General features: G+C 39.9%; 2 protein-coding genes across 2 annotated transcripts; one reads left to right on the forward strand and one right to left on the reverse strand.

Moving 5' to 3' along the window:
* The first annotated feature begins 2,003 nt into the window (after positions 1 to 2,003).
* usp14 (ubiquitin specific peptidase 14 (tRNA-guanine transglycosylase)) lies at positions 2,004 to 8,449 on the forward strand. Its single transcript, XM_072363668.1, has 16 exons — positions 2,004 to 2,157; positions 3,016 to 3,161; positions 3,630 to 3,662; positions 3,777 to 3,881; positions 4,139 to 4,242; positions 4,422 to 4,480; positions 4,576 to 4,706; positions 4,842 to 4,922; positions 5,009 to 5,091; positions 5,254 to 5,368; positions 6,052 to 6,117; positions 6,205 to 6,297; positions 6,394 to 6,522; positions 6,613 to 6,673; positions 7,428 to 7,535; positions 7,626 to 8,449. The coding sequence occupies exons 1-16, from the start codon at positions 2,142 to 2,144 to the stop codon at positions 7,766 to 7,768; spliced, it is 1,473 nt and encodes a 490-aa protein (XP_072219769.1). The 5' UTR covers positions 2,004 to 2,141; the 3' UTR covers positions 7,769 to 8,449.
* Positions 8,450 to 8,647: 198 nt separating this feature from the next.
* Positions 8,648 to 14,421, reverse strand: thoc1 (THO complex 1). Its single transcript, XM_072363667.1, has 21 exons — positions 14,339 to 14,421; positions 14,045 to 14,118; positions 13,901 to 13,961; positions 13,742 to 13,811; positions 13,252 to 13,370; positions 13,110 to 13,158; positions 12,891 to 12,986; positions 12,685 to 12,767; positions 12,522 to 12,595; positions 12,335 to 12,443; positions 12,072 to 12,206; positions 11,835 to 11,935; positions 11,682 to 11,748; positions 11,042 to 11,092; positions 10,878 to 10,948; positions 10,644 to 10,739; positions 10,318 to 10,383; positions 10,145 to 10,228; positions 9,876 to 10,023; positions 9,705 to 9,789; positions 8,648 to 9,075 (listed from the first exon to the last, which is right to left on the reverse strand). The coding sequence occupies exons 1-21, from the start codon at positions 14,384 to 14,386 to the stop codon at positions 8,798 to 8,800; spliced, it is 1,965 nt and encodes a 654-aa protein (XP_072219768.1). The 5' UTR covers positions 14,387 to 14,421; the 3' UTR covers positions 8,648 to 8,797.
* Between the last annotated feature and the right edge of the window lie 3,495 nt (positions 14,422 to 17,916).

The following is a 17,916-nucleotide window of genomic DNA, read 5'->3' on the forward strand; positions in this document are numbered from 1 at the left end:
CATTACGTGCCCCCCCCCCCCAATATCTTCCTTTCTACATTCAGAGGAAAACCGTTATTCAACTCATCAAACTTGCAGTACTCTATTTCTACCAGAAGATGGCACACTCGCCTTGAAAGAAAGACGACAACAGAGAGATGGAAGGACTTGGTATTGGTATTTTGTGACAGACGAAATGGAAGCTGGAATGTGTAAGGGGGGTTTTGTTTGGACTCCACCAAGTATGTCTTCGGTTTAAGGTACTGTCATACAGCGATTGTAGATCTGTAGTGAAAGGTTGTCTCAGGAGTGAAAAAAGTTTTTTTTTTTTTTTTGTTTTGTTTAGTCATTTCTCTCCCCGCCTGACAGATCTTTGAGCAAAACAGCCCCCACCCCCTCCCCCAACTAAAAAATAAAGACACATGACTGATGCCTTCATCTAATGTCTCTGGCCTTTTCGCCTGTATTCTTATCACTCTGCAAGTCAATTATCAGGTTTGGGACGGCATATTGGGACACGAGTATTAGCTGTTTTGAGTATTGAGTGAGGAGCATGCAAGATCATCATTTAAATCTATGCATTATTTTTATTATTATTATTATTTTTATTGCTCCAAGCCATAAGGAAAATTCCATTGTAATGGCATATAGGAGTCATAAAACTAAATGGATTTTTTTCTGTTTATTTGGTACATTGTCTCTGTAATATTTTTTTCTTTCTTGTATTGTTCAATTTTTTTTTTGTAATGTATTGCCTTACATTGATTCATAGATAGATGGCTCAAAAGGAAAACATTAAGTTAACAAATGTAAAACTGCACTGTTTGACTTGACTGTAAATTATTTGTAGAAGACTAAACTGGTGTAGCATTTGGCCCACCTAGTGCCTTAACGTTTGAATATTGATTTTTACTGCCATATCTGCTTATTTTATTTCTTTTTCTTAGTTTTTTTTTTATTTGGACACACACACAAAGCTTTTTTTCCAATTCATTATTTTGGTTTTTCTCCAACACAACACCAAGCTTAACTCTTCCATAATTTTTTTTTTTTTTTTAAAGAAACTGCTACACATTCGTGGTTTTATCAGAACTTCCTTTCTCCAGGTTTTGAATATTAGAAGTGATATATCAGATGACCTCTTTGTGGACACATTGCAATAGTGTGTGTGTCGAAACAAAGTCTCCGAACTTGGTTTATGTTGTATGACAGATTTCAGGAGGACGTACCCAAAGTGACTGACCCGTGTGAATGGTTGTCACGTTAGTAGTAAGAGGTTGTTTCTCCTGCATGGTAATGTCCAGTTGATGCAACCCCCATTCCCCCCCCCCCCCCTCTCTCAGTGTATATAATGAAAGACACGTAAGGATTATGGAATACCTCCACAGTCTTTTTATTTGTAAGTTGTTTTTTTTGTTCAGTTTAAAAAAAAAAAAAAAGTAAAAAAAACAGCACTGGAAATATGATCTACTCTTGTCTTGGATAATTTGCATGGTTAAATTGCATTGGAGTCCGCACTGATGGATATGTCAATAAACATATCTTTATCATACCTTGTATGCTGGCTTTTTACTACATGCACACATACATATGTTTTATTGTTCTATTAGCAGTCTGTGTGCAACTTGCATGTTAGGTTTCTGAAGTGTGTGTTCAGTTTTAGTCGCTTAGGTTGTGGTCCTGTGACCTGACTGGAGAATTAATGTGTGCCACAAGACCTGTCATTGTTTTTCGCACAAATGTGTTTTCCTAATTCAATTGTGGTTTATCAAATGATCCCATAGGCGCGCAGATTTTTTTCCACTGTGCGTCTCCGGTATTTTGTTAAATCTCACCTCAAGCTGTAAGAGTATCTGATGAGGAAATGTATTATCTGTTCAAAGTGCACTACACGGGAGAAACACGAGCTTCGACCCCGTGTGAAATATCACATTAAATGTCTTTTACGGGCTGTTCAACGGTTGTCTGCGTGCGCGCAGCTTTGATGTGTTGAACGCAACAGGACGACTGGCAGACGTCGAGCGCATCGATAAGATCCCAGCGTGTTGTTGCAGCGTCATTCTGTTTGAATGAAGTTCAGGTTAAGAACTAGCCAACTCTTGATTCGCGCCCCGGTGGACACAAACAGGAAAATAAACTGAGGAAGTGAAAGATTGCCAGCCATGCCTGTGTTTACAGGTATGTTAAAAGAAAACTAATAAAGTATACTACTTGCCCTGATAAGGATCATTAAACACGAATCCTTACACGTGTTTGTAGTGCGGCAGGGTGTATTACATTAGCTTAGCTGTTTAGCGTGATATGCAGTTAGCATGCTAACAGTGGTAAACTGACTTTGTGACGTTTTAAGTTCTCTATCAGTTTGTAGAGTTATTTCAGGATACGCCAGTGGGAAACAAAGAAACACGTAAAAGTTATCAGACTATTTTCGTGTTTTAACTACTGGTTCTGTATACGAGGCATAGCAAGCTGACTATGCTAAGTGGCACCTGACACGAAACTGCAGCTAATTGTCAAGCTAGTCTAGTTAGCATGACAACTGTTAAATTTGGACTTTTTGCTCGATAATGAACTACATCTGCATCTCACTGTAGACAGGTGCTTTGTCTGCGTTCTTGCTATTTTAAGTAGTCTTGTTTTAACATTTTACGATCTAATTTGTGTATTTTAGTAATGGATAGCATTGCTAATTAAGCTAGCCACATTTTAAACGTTACGGTTTACTATTTCGATTTATCGGGGAGGTGGGGGGAGACAATTCTCAGATTACACTGTTTTATTATTTTAACAGCTGTGGTCTGGAATGGCAAAGTGAGCACTTAACTGCAGTAGGTAGGAAGCCAAACTGCAGTATATCTGCTACATTTTCGACCTACTGTCAACAAGACTGTCCTCGTCGCTGCCTGATTCCTTGGTGCTCTTCACTATTGCCAACTGGATGCTGTGTCATACATGGCAGCAGTCTGGCAAGTTGTGTTCCCAACACGCACCACGGAAGGCTGATATGTAGACATGTGTTCTTTCTGTTTCTTTCAGTAAATGTGAAATGGGGCAAAGAGAAGTTCGATGCAGTAGAGCTCAACACTGAGGAGCCACCCATGGTTTTCAAGGCTCAACTCTTTGCGCTGACGGGAGTTCAGCCAGACAGACAGAAGGTCATGGTGAAGGGAGGCACTCTGAAGGTATTAAGATGCTAAATGTTTTCTTATGCCAAAGGATAAGGCAGCATTTAGTATAGTTACTTTCTTGTTGTCAACCAATGCAATCCAAAGCCTGTAACCATTGATGTTAACTGATTTGATCAAGAAGCAATACACTAATGGACTAATGGAGCTGCTTAATTGCCATTATTTTAATGAAGACGAATGACATCAGCTGCTGATCCCTTTAAGGGGCAAAGAAGAATAAAGCAGAGCGCCTCATCATTGTAACTGTAACTGGGACAATATTTATATTCAACAATACCTAAACAGACAGACAACATAGCCATCGGTGTCTGCGTTTTTGTCTTCTTTTTTTTTTTTAACAGATTTTTACAGTAGATTCATATTTTCAGATAACAGAAACATATTTGGCTACATTGTATTGTAAGGACAAATGTTATTCCTTTTGCATTTTGACTTTAATGAAGATTTGACCTTCCTTTTTAGGATGATGACTGGGGAAACATTAAACTGAAAAATGTGAGTATTTCTTTGGAGGAATATAGCTGAATTTTCTTCTTTTTTTTCCCGTTTTACTCAGATATTCAGACCAATAATCTGTTTAACATTACTGTGTTTTTATTGTGTCCGTAGGGAATGACTCTGCTGATGATGGGCTCAGCAGATGCTCTGCCTGAGGAACCTGCTGTCCGACCCATGTTTGTAGAAGACATGACTGAGGAGCAGCTGGCCTCGGCGGTGAGTAACGGTTCCGTCACATAGTCTTTTCTGCTTAGGAAGGTTCAGAATGAAATGACATGGCCTGGAAGTGTAATCTTCAGCCACAATAAGAGCTGTTTAAGTTCTCTAAATGCTAAGGAAAGGAGCTTCAGTGCTTTCTTGATTATCTCCCTTAGCAAAGGAATATCTATGTATCTAGTATCTTGTTTTATTTCTAGATAAGAAATGGTTTGTTACATCTTTCAAAACTGTGTTTTGTTTCGATACATGTTCAGATGGAGCTGCCTTGTGGGCTGACAAACTTGGGCAACACCTGCTATATGAACGCCACAGTGCAGTGTCTACGCTCGGTGCCAGAGCTTAAAACCGCACTCAGGAGGTGTGTTTACCTGCTCGTACACCTTTAAGGCACAGCATGGATAGACTGTGAGCTTACTTGGCTCACAATGTTGACTCGTACCGGTTATTTTTGTCCTTCACACCTAAGCCAAGCTTTTCCTTTCCTCAGCTTTTGTGGTGTTGTTCCTGCTGAAATCAGGTGTCTTCCTCCCTCTGCAGGTATTCAGGTGCTCTGCGATCTTCAGGGGCGAATGCGCCATCACAGTACATCACAGCAGGTGTGAAGCATAGCCAATACTTGACTGTTGAATATATATTTCAATGTCTCAAACTTCTTAGTGCATCTAAAATGTGTTTCTTCTTTCATTATTAGCCCTCCGTGATTTATATGAGACTATGGAGAAGACCTCGTCCAGCCTCCCACCCATTATTTTGTTGCAGTTCCTTCACATGGCCTTTCCACAGTTTGCTGAGAAAGGGGACCAGGGACAGTACCTCCAGCAGGTGAGGAACCCCTTAATACTCTAAGATTCTTCTATCCAAGCTGTGTTTGCTGTACTAAACGCTCTTGTTCTTGCACAAAGCCCACGCTTGCGTCTGTTGACATTGCTTTGCTTTTTTTTTTTCTTCACTTTTCAGGATGCCAATGAGTGCTGGCTGCAGATGATGAGAGTGCTTCAGCAAAAGTTGGAACCACTAGAGCCAGAGACTGCCATGGAGGTAAAAAAAAAGTTTTATCTCGTGTTTTATAGCAAAGAGAAGATGTGCTGTAGCTGAGTTAAAGTTTGAGTCTGCTCATCTTTTAGACCGACACTGAGAGTGGAGCTGCCTCCGCCTCTTCAAAGAAGAACTTCATTGACCAGTATTTTGGTGTCGAATACGAAACTACGTATCCTTTCGGTGTGTTTTTGTGTATTGTGGTTTCTGTGCTCTGGATAGTTGGACTCTTGGTCATGGATCCGGGGTTATTGGCATGGTTGCGTTTTACATTCGGTAAGATGCAGCGATGATGAATTGCTCTGCAAGAGTGTTTCTTAACTCTGTTGTTCAGCATGAAATGCACAGAGTCTGAGGAAGAAGAGCCAATCAAGGGCAAGGAAAGCCAGCTTCAGCTCAGTTGCTTCATCAATCAAGAAGTCAAATATCTTGCAACAGGACTTAGGCTGGTATGTAAACCACACTCTGAACATAAAAGACTGACCTTGTTGCGGTTTTAGCCAATCACCAGCTTGGTTGTTAGATTTGTAACTCACTTGTCACTCAAAGCAGTCCCACCAAAAAACTGCATATAATTTTAGGTCTTAATAAAGCTAAGATCTGCACTTTACCTTCGGCACAGTTGTCACATTGTAGAAAAGTTGCTTGGAAGTTGCTGGCTTGAGTTTGTGCCATTAGATGTCACTGCATCCCATACAACACGGGGGTGTTTGAGCATTCACTGGCCCACGTTGAAAACCGACGACTGAGTTCCTAAAATAAAATAAAATAAAAAAGAAAAGAAGCCCAGAGTAGCTTATAATGAATGGACCTGGCAACCGTGGAGACAAAGGCGTGTCATTAAGAAGCTCCGTGTGTCACCAGATGCTGTAAAAGCTTCAGTTTGACGTTCATGTTGCAGTAAAGGCGTACATGTGAGAGTAAGATTGGTATTCCCCACATAACTGGATTTTATTATTGCTCATGCCAAATATGAAGTGGCAATGACTCGTTCAGACTGAGGTCATAAATAGAAATTAAATATTGACAATACATATGCATATTACACAAGTTGTAAATGGTTAGTTTGTCACCCAGTTAATGAGGATATAATGTATGTTTAATGTAATGTTTTCTTTTTTTTTTTTTCCAGAGACTGCAAGAAGAGATCACAAAAATGTCTCCAACCTTGGATAGAAATGCCCTGTATATAAAATCTGTAAGTGTTTGTTGGTCAGTTACAACATTCAATGTTTTTGAGTGTGAAATTTATTTACCTCCCGGTTTTTTCTTCTCCTCTCACCAGTCAAAGCTTAGCCGTCTCCCTGCCTATTTGACTGTTCAAATGGTCAGATTTTTCTACAAAGAGAAGGAGTCCGTCAATGCAAAAGTTCTAAAGGTGGGTCTATTTCTGTTGTCCTTCTGGGGTTTTTAACAGCTCGCTAGGGAACTTTTGTTTTTCAAACGATGTATGATTTATTTTATTTTTTCAAAGGACGTCAAGTTCCCTCTCATGTTGGATGTGTATGAGCTGTGCACCACAGAGGTCCAGGAGAAAATGTTGACGATCAGGTCAAAGTTTAAGGAGGTTGAGGACAAGAAGCTAGAGAAACAGCAACAGAAGGTTAAAAAAAAAAAAAAAAAAAGGATAAACGTTAATTTCTGCATTTATCACAATAACCAGTTCAATGTGTCTCTGCTCTGTTTGCTTTAGTTGTTGAAGAAGCCAGATGCAGTGAAAGAAGTCAAATATGAGCCTTTCTCGTTCCCTGACGGTATGTTGCAACATCAAAATGCTTTCAAAAACAGCTTTTAGCAAGATTGTCTGAAGAGAGTTCAAAGTTCCCAACGTGAAGAAGAAAAATATGCCTCCTTCCGTCTGTCACATGACACGATGAAATCATATTACAGGCTCAGATGCAGGAATATGATGCATTTGCAGGTCAGTTTTAAGTGTTTTTTAGTGATAAACACCAGGTTTTGATGCTAATCTGCCAGAGTGGATGTGAAACCAAGCTTTCAAGCTTATTTTATCATCGTTATGGACGTATATACTGAGGGTTTAATTGGAGAGGCTGACACTCATTGATGGAAAACATTAAGAAAAAAACAAGATTCTACAGAGAGATTAGATCAGATGAGAGACCAGGATGGAGGGGTTCATAATCTGACACATGGAAGCAGTGTGAGGGCACGCGTCTACCAAAGGAAGTGGGTCACTGTGTTTTTTGCTGGGACTGGTGATAGAAATGTCACGATAAGTCCTGAAGTGCAAAATTGAACCTAAGAGGACTTTGTGGAACAAGTCAAAACGTTAGTTTAAGAAAAGGAATGACCTTAACCACAAACAAGCAGCTAGCAGTGTAAGATGAGCAGATCATCTTAAAGGAGAAATCTCTCAAATTGCCGCTCTGTTTAAAACTGTTAGATTTCTCAATTAATTTCGAGCATTCAAACTCGGTCGATTGTAAACAGCTTTGTGTTTTCGGCCAATGCATTTGGATTTAAGGATTTCTAACTGTTTCGTAGACCTTGGTTCCAACAACAGCGGCTACTACGACCTGCAGGCTGTGCTGACGCACCAGGGCCGCTCCAGCTCATCAGGTCACTATGTGGGATGGGTCAAGAGGAAAGAAGGTGACCACGGTTGTTTCCTAGTAACGCTGCACACCAGACACAAAACAGAATATCCAGGAGCTTCATCTTAATCTCTTTGTCCCTTGACAGATGAGTGGGTCAAGTTCGATGACGACAAGGTGAGTGTGGTAACTCCCGAGGACATCCTGCGGCTGTCTGGGGGTGGAGACTGGCATATAGCGTATGTTCTACTGTACGGGCCCCGCCGGCTGGAAATACTTGAAGAACAGTAGCTGGAGGGAGACTCCTTAGACTGCATCCACACATACAGATTGCCATTTCCAAGCACTGTCTGCATAGATGTGCAATAAAACTGGTGTCTTTAAAGATTTGATTACCTTAAGTTTTTTGGGTTTTTTTGTAACCAACACAAATGCTTGTAAAACAAATTGTGTTAAATATTCAAACATGGTAGGCTTTGAAAATGGAGATGTGTTGAGAGGCGATCTCTGGACTGGATCCGTAAGGTTTATAAATCTAGCTCTGCAGTTTCATTAAATGTTTTATACGCATTGTATATTTTTTAAAGCCTTTGATGAGGCGATCATATCGTAAAAGCTAAATATTTCTCTTTAGTCACTTAATCAACTTGTACAAAATGCCTAGCCAAGCTGCTGTCCTTGACATTCTGGCTTGTGTCGTCGCAGATGTATTACAGAACACTGTAAAGACTTGTTCACCTGTTGGCCCGTTAGGAAATTTGGGTTCAGTCTCAGGTCTTTCAAGTGCTTTGGCTCACATCATCTCCTGTGATTGTTCTCAAAATGTATCGACAGATGAGGCTCTGTCTGCCAAATCTTCATTAAAACTCTTTTTGGGGAAGTGTGTGTGTGTGTGTGGGGAAATGGTTCGGGACAGGTTGCCCTCGTGGTGAACCGTGTGCGGTTAAATAAAGGCTTGAGATTCTACCGTCATGGTTTGCTCGTTAGGTTTTTGACGTTGTTGTTGGTGACACCAATTTCCGAGTTTGCGTCACTTTGTTTCTCTGCAGGTTTCCTCGTCACGATGTGTAAAACCTCCAACATCAACACTGTAATAAGTTATTGATCGCTTTTCATAGGTGGTGAAATAAACTGAGATTCCTTCATGTGAGCACTGAGTCAAAGTTCTTACAAGGAAAAAAAAACATTTATTGGATTTTCTACTGTGAAAAATTTAACCTACGCTACGTACAAAAATGTTAACAGCTTTTTTTTTCCTGTATGAAAAAGCGTGCTGCGACAGTGTAATGAAGGTACAGATTAAGCAACAAATTGTCTGTTTTAAGCCTCACTGAGGCTGTCGGCAATCTGGGAGAAGCCTGCAGCGTTAAGAGCTGTAACCAGGCTCTCCACAGTTGCTTGTGTTCCCTCTCTGTCCTGCCAGGCCACCAGCAGCAGTTTTGCCTGCATGTCAGCGTCTTCGCTGTCCGTCTCGATTTCCCGCAACTCTGCCGCCTTCATCTCCAAATGAGAAGCCAGCGTCTTCCACTGAGCGCTCAGTTTAGCTGCGATGTCGTCCATCTGCTGGTTTGTCACGAGTTTGCTCTGAATGCTCGGACCTGGAAGAAAACACAGGGCCTTCGTTAGAAGACTTACTCTGAAGATGGAAATGAGCAAATGCACTAAGGACAATGTGCTCCAATTACAAAGAGAAGTGTCTATGAACAGGGGCTAAAATGGGTGGAAACATCATGTAGATGCTGGATGTAAACTCATTACAAAAAAAAGCTCAAGATCTTAATCTTCGTAGAGTAAAGCAAACCAACATACAGGTTGGCTCTGACTTTTTGGAAAATGCCAAATATGTGCAGAATCTCTCTTTGGCTACAGGAGACACCAGGCAGTTTTTGTGTTTTATGTTTGCACATATACAGTCACTCTTTGACGATAACGAATGGTGGAGGTGTCACACCAATGTGATTAATTACGCGGCTGCATAAAACAACACAACCAGCAGCAAACGTCCCGCTTTTGGACGAGATTCGATCTGAGCTCCAATTGGTGGAACGACTGAAAAAAAAAAAAAGCTGCTTGACCTTCATGTTGAGGGGAAGGTGACTATGATGAGATTACCTGACAAATACAAAAAAAACATGTTTACTTTGCCTTAAACACGAGGAAGACAGCATTACTGGTTACACCCGCACGTCCTACAATATGAAGTGAAAAGGTTACAACTGAAACTCACTGTCATTGCTATCTTTGAGAAGATTGTCTCCATTATCGTCGTCATCCTCTTCTCCCGTCTTGATTTCTTCGGAGGGAATATCCTTCTGCATTTTCAGAGCAAAGCTTGGCATTAAATAATAGTTAATTCCCTGGAGAAAAAAAAACTGTTTGATTTGAACAAATCCCTCACCGGCAGTTCTTTGGCCAGTTTGCTAACCATACTGTCCAAATAGTCGGCCAGGCTCTTGAACTTCTGGTTAGTTGGCTGAAAGAAGTGTGGACTTCTCCGGGAGAGTAGCCTCAAAGCCCGCCAGCCATAGTTTGGGTTACGCACGACTCTACAAGGATTTACAGAACGACAGGTGAAGAAATTGGAAGATCCAGGAAGACAATTAAAACCGAGCTGGAACTAACCAACTTCCAGATGTTCTCACAGCAGACATGACGGTGTCGACTTACTTGTACTCCTCCTCCACCATGTTGGCTGGGTCGGCCTGTTCAATAGCTTCCGCAAAGAACTCATCCAGTGACGGCATGAACTCTCTGGGGAAAAAAACAAAAACTGATGGAACAAAGCTCATTTCCTACATCCACACGTTGTAATCTGCTACATTGTTTTGTGAACCACTGACCTGCTGTCTGATTTGCAGGCGTCCATGTTGTCCTGGTTCAGGTTCCACAATCGAGTCAACTCATCGCTAACACAACACAAACGGGTTTGAATTATGAGCGGCCTCCATTGTTTCTTCGGTCATAGACCGCAACTGGTTATCAAAGACCGATCTATTTTATCTCCACAAATATAGACCGCGATCGGTACAAAGCAAACGAGTTTACAGATAAAGCTTTACTACAATGCTCGATGTTTCTGCAGGATGGACACTTGCCAGCAAAATTTCAAACTTAAAGCATTCACACTACTCCATAAGGCCACCCTGCCTCCGGTCAGATAACATACTTTCCCATGAAAATCTTGCGGTCTGGCCCTTTTCCAAGGAAGTCCTCTGGAGCTTGTCTTTTCCTGGTGGGTCTTTTGGGTTTGTCATCTACTGTTCTGTTGCAGAGGAAAACAAGCGGGACCACTCGTCATTTTGTCATGCTCGTTTAAGCTCACACACCCACCACTCTTTTGTTGTAGCTAACCAATCAGTGCATACAAATCACGGCGACTTTGGCACATTTCACTCGGTACCTTTCTTTCACAAAGCTCGGACAGCCCTCGTTTTTCCAGGCGTTCCAGTTCTCCTCCGTGTTGAGGATATGCTGTCAAAAACCAAACAACATTTCTTCTGTGACAGAGAACTCGCACAGGCAGGCTTCTTTTAATGATTTCCGTGTTTCTAAAGCATGGCTTACCTCAACCATGGTGGCAAATTTGTCTCCATCAGGAGGGATTTCTCGCAGGAGCTGAATGAACAGAGCACACGTCAACACAGTTTATAGCAGATTTCCCAGAAACCCTGGCAGAAATGCATACCTTCTGTCTGTCTGTCTGTATTCCCCCCCACACACACAGCACAATGTATCATCACCATGTTAGATAATGGGGATGATGTGAGTTGATGCTTATTGTCAGTTTCCCACAGATGGAAGGTCAGTTCAATCTTATCTTCATCAGATTGGACGCCCTTCGGATGCCTTTTGGCAAAACTCCCAGCAGGTTGTCTGATGCCTTTTAGAAAGGAATGTCCTAAAACAGCTTTGGTGTGGCCACCCTACTTTAAAGACTTGATTTCTTGAGTGCTACATAGGTGCTGTCCCTCTCTAAGGCTCTACTGTCTCCATAACAAAAAACTAACTCATTTGGGGTGATTATTAGCGTGTTGGTTGCATATTTAAGGACTTTCATCCCTGATAACTCAGTTTGGCTACGGAGGCAGATTTGGAATGAATGAAGCTGTGCTTTCGGGCACTTTAAATACTATTCCTGTTTCACAGGTAAACAGACAATGCTCTCTACCAAATACAATGCATGTCAGTATAATGTTCAACTGACCTGATAAACCAGTTTAGTTGTCTCCTCAATCCAGGTACCCTGATCATCATTCAGGATGCAGCTGGAGCTGTACGAGGACATTAAGTATCAAAAAAACGTGACTTTCGCATGACTGGTGTATGTTTTGTCACACATCTGAGAGACATGCTTCACCTTTTGAATTTGACCTGACCCTTCAGGTACTGGAAGAGGATGAGATACTGCAGAAGTATGTGTCGCCTGAAGTTTCCATCGCTCAGCTGCAAGTCCATCAGCTGCAAACAGAGGGAGGAGAAACACGTCATACGAGTCCAACCGATCGTTAAAAGGACCAGTGACCAGTAAATAAAGACATTTAAGATTGCACTATATTGTCACACGGTGTGGTAACACCAACTGAAATGTTCTCACCTTCTCACTTGTGAGAAACTTCGCAAAGTAAACATGTTCTCCGTCAGATGCTCTCAGCTCCTCCAGCTTCCTTTTAGAGGCCTGCATGTCATCCAGCTTGTAGCTCTTGAATACTGCGAGGGTTTCATCCGAGTACTGAGCAGTATTCCAGAAACACGTGCACAGACAGTGAGTTTTAAGCATCTATTTGGGTAGCTGAAGAGACATGTCACACGTAGAGCCAAGGCATGTGGAAGTAGAAGGGCATTTGTGCCGTGCATTACCTTTAGGAATGTCATCCATGAGAATTTATCATAGCATTGTACTGGATTTCTGAAGTAGTCCTGCAGCGTCCAGAACTTTCTGTACAAGTTGTAGTCAATCGGAATTGAACTGAAAGCAAAATGTTTTTCAGTTTTGATACACACGAGACAACCTTGTGGCATACTTTGAAGCGAGGCTTCAACTCACCATGGCGCCGGTGCATCATCCTCTCCCATTTCCCCTTCCTCCACCTCCATACCATCCTCCTTTTCATCTGTGCTCTATAAACATGGCAGCAGAAAATCAAAATGAAAAGTTCTGGCTTGATTCAAAGAGTTCACGAGCAAAAGATCAGGTGTCGACACTTCACCTTCTGGCCGAGGTTGCTTTCTTGTTCATTTTTGTTGAACACGGTTAAATTGTCCAGGTTAAACTGGCTTTGTAGATTCAGCCCTGAAAAAAACCCCAAAAATATTAATATAATCTGACAAATTTTGAACATGGTTGGGACACAATATTGGAATTTTGATGCCGATGTGGTTTCTTTCTAAAAAGGTGAACAATTGTTGTTCTTACCTGATTTTTCAGACAAAGGGAAGAGACGTGCCAGGAAAAGCTGGATTCGCCCACAGAATACTGTATTCTGAGATTTGGACAGCCGCCTTAGAAGATCTACACAAACAAAAGAGTTTGGCATTTCAAAAGGCTACGCCGTTACTGATAAAGTCTTATGTGTGAAAAAAAAAAAAACGATTTAGAACAAAAACAGGGAAGAAAAAAAAAAAAACACGGTACCATTACACATCCGCAACAGATAGTTCTTCCCTGCCGTGTAAAAGGAGCTCTGGAAGAAAGCGACAGACAGACAAACAACTAAATAATACAGATTATGCTTGAACAATGCATGCTACCTCTACTGAACAGCCACGTTATTTACCGATTTCCAGGTGGAGACATTCTCTTCGACAAAAGAGAAGATTTTGTCACACAGGTCAAGGGGAAGGCAATCCAGTACGTCTCCCAGCAGGACAAACGGGGTCGTGGCAGAGCAGATGCCTGAATGGAAACATGGCCGAAGAAGAGCAAAAAGTTCTCAGCTGCTCGAGAGAGCAGATTTTTGATTGTAGAAGTATCGAAAGTCTTCCGAGCAAATTCTAAGTATAAATAAATAAATAAGACACTCTTTCCAAAACTGGGGAGAATGAAAACAAGGTGCTGTGATACTGGTCTGTGATGACCACCCAGCTGATCTGAGATGTGGTTTGTGCGGGACATAATTAAAAGGTATGTATTTATATATTCCTTTATTAAGGATAATTTTCTTTAAGATTTCATAGATAAAAGAAATTAAAAAGATTTAGCAAGTTTGATAAAGTTTCAGCTGCAGAGCAAAGCAATACAAATGAAGATTAATTGTTATAACATACCATCTGTAACAGCGTCGATGCTCAGGTAGATGAGAGACAGATAGTCATCACAACTCGCCGTCTGTTCATCCTACAGAAATACAGTATTATTTCAAATTTTCGAAGAACTGTTTAGTTACTCATTTCAAAATAATAATAATAATAATAAAAAAAACTTACAATCTGTTCACCAAGAACACCCCTCAAAGCCTGGTCAAGTGTGGTCTTCTTCTCCGTCTCACTGTGCCATGAAAAGAGAGATAAAAGTTATCTTCGTGCCTGCTTTAAAACTGCAACCCAAGACGCGACATGAGAACAACTTACTTGCCAGGGATTTGATTAAATACACCAATTATCTGTTTGCAGGATTTACTAGGAAGGCTTTCTCTGGCAGCAACCTGCAGTTGTCCGAGAGGGAAGGGAGAGAGCAGTTATGAAGGAATCGCTGGGAGAGGTTTACGTTAGCTTAGCTTAATTCGTTACATCTGTGATAACAGCACGAGAACAGGTTGTTCGCTTTGCCAACAAACCTCATTATGATTTCAGTTGCAGCATATTGAGAAAATGCACACTTGTTTTCACATAAAAAAAAATAGAATAATCTCCGCAGTTTCTCACCGTAAATTTTTCTTTGGCGTCGATAAAATTAAACAGGGACGGCGACATCTTTACACTTTGGCAACCGGAACGACCGCTGAAGTACTTCCGGTATCTTGGCACGGGTATTAAATTCTTCCCCTTTCCTATCAATAGATAATGGTCATTTTCTATATTTATTTCTTAATATTTTTATTCAAATAACTGCACACAAATATTCAGGAATAGGTCAATCAAAAATATAATTTGAATTAAAATAAATAATTATTATTATATATTTTGTCTTATAAATGTTCAAAGAGCTCTGCGCAGTTGACCAGTTTATGCTCTGTTTGCAGTTTTGAAAACCCACATAAACCCGTGAAATTTGGCTCAGCTTTGTTTTTTTTGCATTTATGACAAATGTAGCCATTTATATTTGTAGTCAGCCTTGTACCTATCATGCTCGGCATGTTTCGTGATATTTTTTTAAATTATATGTAAAAATGTTAGTTTTAACCCTGCCAATTAAAGTATTACAATTTCAGGTTAAGGCCTGAAAAGATCTCATTCGTCGCAGGGTCTGACATTTGAAGAGACAGATTTCTTGCATGTATTTTGTGTTAAATTTTGTTGCAGACCTCTTTAAGCTCATTGGTAACGCTACATTTAAATTAATAAATTATAGATTAGATTCAAATTGTTCTCATATCTAACTTTTTGTAATATCTTGTACCTATATCACGTGTGCTTAACTGCTACAAATCAATTAGTGTCATAACTAGGTAATATAAATTTCTCAACCTACTATTACCTACTATACAAACCTTGCTGAGAATATTTTTTTTCCTCTGTCTGAAAGGCCAGAAACATAAGAAAACATAGATTTGGACTAATTTAAGGTATTATCAGGCCTTGGTGATGCTACAGCTGAACTTTTTCAGGTTGTGGTTTGAGCTTCAAGATGAAACCAGGACATGCAGGCACAAATCCAATTTCTACCATATGGCGGCAGTGTTGCACACTATTTCTTCCAGTCGTGGTCAAAGATGATACACTGCTGTGCTTTCACACGTGAAATACTAATTGGCTGCGTATAAGTGGTATGTAAATGTTCTCTAAAGATTGCAGGTTAATATGAAATTTCCCAGTTCTTGCTGATGATCTCTGATATTTCTATTTCCACGTCACATACTTTTTTATTTTGTCTGTTTTGTTGTGTTCACTTTGAATATTTATTTCTAAACCTCGATTTATTAAAATGCTTGTGTATGATGTAGATAATATTGTATACATTTATACATCTACTCTCAGAGTGCGTTGGTGTATGTGTCTTAAGTGGTTAGAACTTTGGATGGAAACAAATACGAGGCCATTTTTGGTATTTAATGTTGGCTTCGCAAAGGTAACTGCTGTTATTTGAGTGGTTTTTTTTTTTAATGTCTCAGGTGGTGTGTGTATCCGCATATTATGGGCGTAAACTTGAAACTGTAACTTTGGTGCTGTGCTGAAGGGCTTGAAATCTTTGATAGGATCTCCTGTTCAACAAAGTCACACTAGACATAAGAACTAATGAACCATAACACTGAGATGGCAATCATTAAACCTAAGCTTTTTGTAATCAATTGCAAGCACTGAGGCCTGTTTTGACTTTTGTTTCACAGGTCAGGATCTGTGACGCAGGCTGCAGTTGTGGGATCATTCGCTCTCTGCTGCTTTTGTGTTTGAAGCCTAGCCGTTACAAAGTCTGTTGGGTGTTGTGCTGATGTTTGGAGAAAAGCACTGGAGCTGTGAAATGTATTTGTAGTGTCACTTAGAAAGAGCTGAGGGATCATTTTCAACACATCTCTGTGGTCTTTGTGGTTGTAAAAAAAAAAAAAAAAAAAAAAGGGGAAGTGACTGGCACCCAATTTCTTGCGCAGTTCATCTACTTCTGACACAGTGTTTATTGAATATTTGCCAGAACTGATAAAATGTAGAAAGGGAGTGAGCTTGGTAAAAAATAACCTCTTGTGTTGTAGATAAGAGCCCAGAAATTAGTTTGAGCTTAATGGCAAGCAGTCTGAGAGATTAAGACATTACCTTACATATTCTGCTGAGCATACAAAAGATGATGTATATTACATTATTTGCCCATTTGATTTCAAATGAATACTCAGGCCAATTTGTAACAAGTCAGTCTCACAGTAATTGAATTATTTGCAAAGGTCACCCAAACCACTAAACTTTCAGTGCAGGTCACAAATGACATGAGATTTACAATAGATAGAATTAAACAACAATTTTCTATTTTTCATGTCATAATGGTATGTTCCAATGTGCAGTAGGTAAATACGCAAACATTATCAGACCAGATATCTGAATATCAGATCAAGCCAGACTGAAAAGAGATGCCGAATGAGTATTTGTATGAATGAGAAACACATTGTAAAAGCCTTAAAAGGAGATTAAAAGGAGCTTTATAAGTGTGGAGCATTTACATTTAACATAGTTGGATTCTGTTATTGCAAATATTTTTTATGCAAAGTGAAAATGTTTAATAGATGTCAATAAATATCACAATGAAATGGGATTCCTTCATTGGGATATGAAGAGACCCTTTTTGTATTTAAAGTTTTCAGAAATGTTGTGTTCATTTATCCACACGTGGAATTATTTAGGTGAACATCACAAAATGACAAATGTAGTAATGTGTCTTTGGATGTTTTCTTTTTTGACTGCTTTAAAAAAAGAAAAAAAAAAACGTTATGGTAATAAAAAACAAGAACTTATAATTGACCAGAGGGTTTAATTATAATATGTACATATATTTATTCATATACTGTCTATATGTTTTTGCCTCTGTGGTTACACTTTAAAATGATTGAATTTCTAATAACATCCAGGCACTGCGGTCTTTCAAGACCCGTCAGTCAAATTGGATGTATTTGCTCGCGGCTATTTCTGGCCCTGAATTAATGCATGACAAACCATGCAGTTCAATGGTTGTACTGATTCAAAATGAACTACAGTAATTAAGTTCACTGTAATAAAGAAGCATGTCATTATGACAATGGAACAGAGTGGCTTAGTGATGTGTTTGTGGTTGAGCTCAAAAGAAATTAGGTTTATCAGGCTTTGGAAACACAAGCAACTGGTTTTGAACTATCATTTATTGATCAGAAGAGTTCTGCCAGTCATTTCCTTCAGTGTATTATTCTTGATTTTCAGAGATAGAAATAAAGGAAAGTGGGTTGTGAAATCAGCTTAAACCAGGTCAGATCTTCATTCTCAATTGTTTAATTTGTCTTGGGAAATATAATGAGAGGACCACTGAACACTCTCCAGCGCCAAGTTACGGACTAATCAAGTTCAATATGAGAGCCAAATAATTTGATGAACGCTCTCAGACAAAATTAGTGAGCAGCAACAAAAAGAGCTTTGTCCATGTTGTTGGAGACAACCTTCAAAACAAGAGGCTAAACACAATGCTCTGACCCCCGAGGTTAAGCACACAAAGGAGATTTTGGACTGCCCACTGTCATATGACTGGTCCCAAGATTCCACCGTAAAAGAAAAGTTAAATAAATAAACATCTGAAGAAGCATCACCATGTCGTAAAAGTGAGTCAACCTCATATA

The sequence above is a fragment of the Leuresthes tenuis genome, unplaced genomic scaffold (genome assembly GCF_036924035.1).
Source record: "Leuresthes tenuis unplaced genomic scaffold, fLeuTen1.0.hap1 SCAF_14, whole genome shotgun sequence".
In the NCBI taxonomy this organism is placed as follows: Eukaryota; Metazoa; Chordata; class Actinopteri; order Atheriniformes; family Atherinopsidae; genus Leuresthes; species Leuresthes tenuis.